The sequence below is a fragment of the Mercenaria mercenaria genome, chromosome 14 (assembly GCF_021730395.1).
Source record: "Mercenaria mercenaria strain notata chromosome 14, MADL_Memer_1, whole genome shotgun sequence".
Lineage (NCBI taxonomy): Eukaryota > Metazoa > Mollusca > Bivalvia > Venerida > Veneridae > Mercenaria > Mercenaria mercenaria.
Genome location: NC_069374.1, coordinates 49699811 through 49706818, shown reverse-complemented (window position 1 = coordinate 49706818; position 7008 = coordinate 49699811). Strand labels below are relative to the sequence as shown.

The 7008-nt window shown below is 35.1% G+C and overlaps 1 protein-coding gene across 1 annotated transcript; it reads right to left on the bottom strand.

The window, feature by feature from the left end:
• Positions 1–1657: 1657 nt before the first annotated feature.
• Positions 1658–6799, bottom strand: LOC123526857 (variable charge X-linked protein 3B-like). The gene is made up of 4 exons (XM_045306107.1): positions 6656–6799; positions 6189–6347; positions 5817–5926; positions 1658–1772 (listed from the first exon to the last, which is right to left on the bottom strand). The coding sequence occupies exons 1-4, from the start codon at positions 6797–6799 to the stop codon at positions 1658–1660; spliced, it is 528 nt and encodes a 175-aa protein (XP_045162042.1).
• Positions 6800–7008: the final 209 nt, after the last annotated feature.

Below are 7008 nucleotides of genomic sequence, written 5' to 3'. Positions count from 1 at the left end.
CTGCGCTCTATGGCGAGACGGGTCGAATCCCATTATCAGTAATTCGTAAAGTTAACATGCTCAAATACTTGTTAAAATTCCATCACAAAATGGTGATTTTCTTGTTAAACAGACCTTTAAAATGCTACAGCAAGACGCTACAATTAATAGGTTATGCAATGGAGATAATTAGGCGTACCAAGTAAAGTGCATTGTTAGATAACCATGACCTTAGTTATGTTTTGCATAATCTGCTGTTTATGTGATTTCCATAAGTGTGCGACCTCTTAGTGTATATTTGGGGACATGGCAGATTTAAAAATGCCATTCATTATTTTGAGTTAGATCATCATTGATTCTACGTTAACTCGTTAAATTCAGAATTAAAAATAGTTGAAAAACAAATCTTCAAATGGTTTTTGAATATTTTTATTTGATTGAACAATGTTTTAACATTCAACATCTGAAGTCAGTGGACCTAAACAGGCTCTAGATTTGTACCAGAATAAAAGAATGTACACTCTGCAGGTACAGCAAAAGATAAGTTATATTGAATAATATACCCTTAAGACCACAATAGGCTGCAAATTTTTGTTTTTCGGTTGTTTTCAGTTTCCTAAACGACCAACTTTGGCTAAATAAATCGTTCAACGTTAATTCCACATCAAGTCTAAACGTATAATCTGTAATAATATTGCCAGATATCATGTCCAATACAATACATATTTAATAACTACTCACTTGTTCTAGGCTATACTTCATTCATTTGTCTAACACTCTCACCAAGTAAGCATTATGTGTGAACAAACATGTTCGCGATGTATTTTGCTTCCACAAGATGCTGTTAAAGTATGTAATTGCGCATACATCGATTTACGTGATTACTCGTTGTGAATTTTATCAGCATAACGTATCTTATTTTAAAGTATCTTACTTGCAATTTAAGAAATCGAACCCTACATAAAAATGTTCATCTTATTTACTACATTTCCTTCACATACATACAGTAGGCATAGCTGGCTTAATAATAATACGGTTTGTGGCCACCCTTTCCAAAAGTTATTTTCATTTTCTCGCATACTCTGTGTAACGTATCTTATGTTTTTATTTAAGAATTCCAATCGCGGTTGATCAACTTATATTGGTCTAGAAAGTATGTGTTCTACTATGAAATAACTTGTAAAATGTATACAGCTATGCTGTGTGTTCCATTTAAAAGTAAAACGAGGTTCCATAAAACTTAAATCATTTGTTATTTTGTCAGTTTAATTCGCATAACGGATCTTACTTGAAAATCGGGACAATGGACTATTGGAAAATGCAAAAAAGATATCACTCAATACAGTTAGATTTTGTGTTTAAAATTCCACACTTACCCTGGTTCTTTTAGTTCAGGCGTTGAACGCAAGTGTACAGTACGCACTGACTTTGCAAAATAATTTGCATTATACACACCCATGCTAGGGACAGGTAAAAATGGTCAGAATTGGGCTATATAATTATGGAGCTACTGCTGAAGAATGACTAAACATATCGCGCAAAAGTGGTGTCACCTCATTATTGTTCTACATTATTAATATATAAGTACTAATACCAATGACTTATCATTTAATATATAAGCTTGGGACAGGTAAGAAAACGTAATGTGACGAGTTAACGTAGAATCAATGACATACACTTAAAATGAGACTTGTACTGGATGTGACCGTCTGTTTCTCTGACCATCAGATTTTACTGTTAGTTCTGGTATGGCTCCTGTTGTATTACGTTTACCTTCGATCTTTTGGTAAAAACTGGAAAAAATATCGAAGATAAGGTTAAAATCCTTATATCAAATAATAGCACATATTTAAAGAAAAAAATAACTCATCCAGTACTAAAGTTGTGAGAGCGAAAATTTTAAGTGCGAATTAGGCATGTGGTCTGTAGTAAAATGCAGCAAACATAATATTAAGAGTTGCAATAACAGCTGGGGAGTAAAAAAAAATACTATGATTATACGTATTCTGATGTTGGTCTAGAAACGTCTTACGCTATATAAGACTACAATTTTTAGTTCACGCTCAATTAGCGACGCGTTACTGCAAACAACCTTTCGACAGGCAACACAATTGTTGTCTATAGCTCTAAAGATACTAAATGTTATCATACAAACAACACAAGTTTTATCAGTCAGGTCTGGAAAGATACAAATGGAATAATATTTCCTTCACATGAAGGTCTTTGCTGCTTAAACATCAAAATACTGCTGTCTTTACGTATTATAGACCAATTCAAACGTCTCCTATACTTAATGTTCTTATGTTTCCTTTTTCCGCAATTTATGATTAAAATGAGCGAAACTGTTTGTTATTACATTCGCGTTTGGCTTGGGAGATTGGTTTTATAATAGTCATTCAGAGGAAAGGTACTTTTGTGCTGTGGATTTATGAAATGAACTTTGATTGACAATTCAGCGCATACGATTCGACTGGTGTGAGAACTCATTTGTTTTCGCTGGCATAGGTTGATTGTTAAACATAAAAAAGTTGTATGAACTAAAGGATTTGGCACTTAGCACTTGCCTATATGTCGGTTACATATAGATTGGAGACAATTTTAGATATTTTGGGACAAAAAGTCAAACGATAATCATACCGAACAAATACGATGTCACCTACCCAGACAAAACTGCAACAATAATATAACATTCTCAACGGCACCTATGGTCAGGATTCTAAAAAGAATGATATCTTTAAGAAAATTATCTGTACATGATATCAATCAAATGAAAAGCAGACTTTTTTCAGTATGAATTGTGCAACACTCTTAACACACTTGAGCATCGTCTTAAGCGTACCTATATATACAGATATACTTAGTAAGGTCCAAGACATCCCGGAATCAGGAATAAAGATAGCATTGAGTAAAGAATTATTGGGCGGGCGACATTTTACGACGGCCTCATGGCACTTAAGGTCACTGTGGGTTAATTAAATCTGTAAGAAGTTCCTTGGGAGCATGGAACAAAACCCTGGTTAAAGAGTGAATTATGAGTGGTTAGGAATGAATTGTGTAACACCCTGACAACCTCTAACACCGTTTTTAGCTAGAAACGCTCAATTATCTGTACGACCCCAAAAAACACTAGACATAACAACAATAGTAAGTCAAAGTACAGGTCGATATTTTACGGGTGCCACACTACATTTAAGGTAGTTTTGCACGTTTGATAAACCGGAAGTAATGATGTAACTCCATTTATCAGGAAAAGGCAGGATAAAGCCTAGATTTGGCGTGAGAAAAGAAAGTAATTTCATGAATTAATGGCAACCAGTGTGTAAATTAATTGCGACGGCAGCGTTATAATGTTCCTAAAGTTAGAAAATGGTTTTAAAACATCTTGCACGTTAAAAACTTCAATATAATGTCTTAAAATTCACCTGGAGGGGATTACTTTTATTTACACTGTCCCGTGTCTTTGGAACATGGTGGGGGTAAGAGTGAGGTTGGGTGCGCATGTCTTTAGAACATGGTGGGGGAAAGAGTGAGGTTGGGTGCGCACCATAAACCGGTTTAAGCTCCCCAGTGAAAACCACTGACCGTTCCAAGGCGGTGCCCCCACTGTGTTCCTTTGTTTGTTCGTTTTGTCCTCATGCGTTGGCTTTGTGTGCGCGTGTATATGTGTGTGTGTGTGTGTGTGTGTGTGTGTGTTTGTGTTGTGCACGTCTGCGTGCTGTGGGTTTCGTTTTTAGGAGGCTGCGATTTTGGTACATGGCATTCCCTGTTTGATATTTGTCTTTGATTTGTTTTTTTCTTAATACGTAGATCTCTTAAATCATGGGCAAATATCTCGAAAACAAGCTCACTGACCTATACATTTTATTTCACCATATTATAGGACAGAGGTTTATTTACAACTATGAAAAGTTTCATGAAAATGCACATGTAGAAACATTCTATTCGCGAATTAGATTCCAATTATGAAACATTGAGCAAGACCTTTTTCAAATCAGTCTAGAAAATAACCGAGCACATGACGCTATCTATTGTATTTGCCAAATTTAAGAATATATTTTGAAGTTTTGAAAAATCAGGGTTTATTTAGATTCTACTTTCTAGGAAGAAACGTGTAAAACTACCTTATATATCGATGTTAAAGAGTTTAAGGATATTCTGCAAATTGAAATTAGAAATTCATGTGAAAAATCAGCATCCTCGAAACAGCTTTAAAATGCAAAGGCACAAAAAATAGATGAAAAAAGTTGAAATGATTTATCTGTAGGTAAATTTGCGAGCATGAAAGCTACGCTGAACCCTATCTTCACAGTGCATTGGAAGAAAATGAGTGAACATTTTTGGAGTAAAATTTTTGTATCGTATGCAACCCAAACTGCAACAAAATACGTATTTGTTAAATCAAAGAAATGCCAAAATAGTGCATACGAGCGTTACGTTTTCAAGAAAATGGCATTATACATTCTAATGCGCTAAACACTTGCACAGTTTTTCTTTGATATTTCGCTGCCATGTTTATTTCAGGGAATTAAATACATGATTGTACTTTTGCCTCAGATGTCCTTAATGAAATATATATGTCTCCTTATTCATTTTTAGAGATATCCATTTAGTTCCATTTAGTATAGCTTTGCATTGTCCGATCTTCTTTATCTGTTACAGATCCTTTACATTTAAAGAATAAACACAATGGGTAAATATAGGTTTTCACTTTACACACCTAACTTGGACAAGAAAGACGTTTCACTTAAAATTTGTAAGCATCCGCTAGGAAAACATTGATGAAAGATACATATATCGTGATAAAGCAAATATTTCTATTGTTTATATAATTTACAAATATACAATTTCGTATGTGTGACAAAATTGCATTAAGTAATTTCGGTAGTTACAGCAGAAAATGCCAAAAATTCCATTCCCTCCGAATTTTCCGTAAAGATAAGCAGCGCGTAAGTACATCAATTCCAGTAAAATAAATCTAACCTTTCTTAAACTTTCAAAATCCTTGAAACGACTTTTGGATCGTTGCTTAATTTTGTTCACGTTAAGTCTTACAATTCCAGGTAGTTTGGTACACTATACATAGAAAAAATCTTGTTCACACATTGCACTACTTTTATGTATGCTGAAATACTTTTATGTACGCTGAAAAGTTCGTTTTAATACATGCAGTGGTCAGATTTGAAAACAGATTTTGTAACAAGCTTAGTTCTATTCAGTAAGACAATTCTCTTGTGCATTAATTGAAACTTTGAACTAACTTTTGCCATTCATAAATTCTTACTACAGTAATTGAAAAGGATTTATAAATGTAACCGAAAATTTGGAAAATTACAGGTAAAATATCTGCTTTGTTTACTTCTAAATTTCAGTTTACTTTTTATACAGCTACTTTTAGTTAAGGTCTTGCAAACTGAGCTGCTTTTGTGCTATGGAACAGCGGCATTTGAAAGTTTTGGTTCACTATATTTTCAAACCAGAAATGAAGGTCATTCTGAATTCAAGATTGCGGAAGTACCTTAATCAAATCAAAGTTGCCATTCAAAGCATAGTTTACAAACAAGTTTTATAATAGCAGAATCGCCTTCACAGAGTATGTTAACGAGAGGTTATGGAACGTGCCACTCTCTCCACACCATATAGCACCACATAGAATGGCTTACAATGATGATAAGTTTTGCGTCCGTTTGTACGTCCCAAAATCTTGTATGTCCAACTCCTCCGACGCTATTAACCTGATTTGCTTCAAACTTTCACAGATCAGCAAACTTGATGTGTAGTTGACCATTAAGGAATGATTTGAATTATTTGTTGAACGCCTTTTATAACTCTGGACTTACAAGGCATTGAAAAGATTTGACTGCTTGGGGATTGGTTGCTCCAGGTCTGGCGGATTGCTGATTGGTTGCTCCTGGGCTAGTGAGGACGGTGCTGGTTCCACTGTAGGTGACTAAAAATCATACATAAAACTGTTTTAAAAACATTTTTACGGATGTCTGGCCATCACAACTGGCATAATACAGAACCTGCTTATAATATCGATCACTTCTTTATATCGAAGCGGTAGGACGGCCATATTGAATTAAAATATATACTGCGTCTGACTTTTATTTGGACATCGCTTGACCAATCAAAATGTGAGAAATATCTTTGAAGCATAATAAATGTACATATATGCAAATACATGTACATATAAATGTAATATGCTATACCAGGTCTGGCTGCTTGGGAACTGGTTGCTCCAGGTCTGGCTGCTTGGGGATTGGTAGCTCCAGGTCTGGCTGCTCGGGGATTGGTTGCTCCAGGTCTGGCGGATTGGGGATTGGTTGCTCCTCGGCTAGTGAGGATGGTGCTGGTTCCACATTAGGTGACTGAAAAATCATACATAAAACTGTTTCAAGGATAACCATTTTCAAATTTGTGCAGACATTAAACAAACAACTGAGAGGTTCAAAGATAACATTTTTAAAAGAAATTGGATAATAAATTTATTTAGATCAAAGTTTGGGTTTCTAATAGATCTTGATGAACAATTTCAGACTAGCCACACGCCAATAATTATATTATAGTGTAATTATAAACATTTTACAGTACACTTACTAATACTTTAACTGATCAAAGAATAGTTATATACAGTACTTCTGTGAGTCACAGGTCTACGAGCAAAAACAAGTCTTACCTCCACATTCAGTTCATTAATGATGCTATTTATCAGACTGGTATTGAAGGAGTCATCATCACTTTCTTCAAATTCAGCTATTGGAGACAGCTCTTCTATATCGGCCGCTATAACTGTGCTGGTCTCATTTTCTACTGGGTACATTTTGATTAGTGTCACAAAATGGTTTGGGCGCCACTCTTTCTCCGGTGGACCGTTTCCTTGAAGATTGCTCCACATAATGTACACTTTTTATTCAGTTCAGCTTTTTGAAATGGCACGAACGTTCTGTTTAGGTCACTCCTCACTGTTTGTCCTCCATATTGAGGATAAACAGACACAACATCAGTCTGAAGGATATTAGACAAGGCTGC

What these genes read in the sequence shown, in the direction of transcription:
- LOC123526857 (XM_045306107.1), bottom strand. Translation starts at nt 6,799, where the DNA reads ATGTACCCAGTAGAAAATGAGACCAGCACAGTTATAGCGGCCGATATA. An exon ending in TTAATGAACTGAATGTGGAG is followed by an intron (nt 6,348 to 6,655) that starts GTAAGACTTGTT and finishes ATGATTTTTCAG; the next exon opens with TCACCTAATGTGGAACCAGC. An exon ending in TTCCCAAGCAGCCAGACCTG is followed by an intron (nt 5,927 to 6,188) that starts GTATAGCATATT and finishes TATGATTTTTAG; the next exon opens with TCACCTACAGTGGAACCAGC.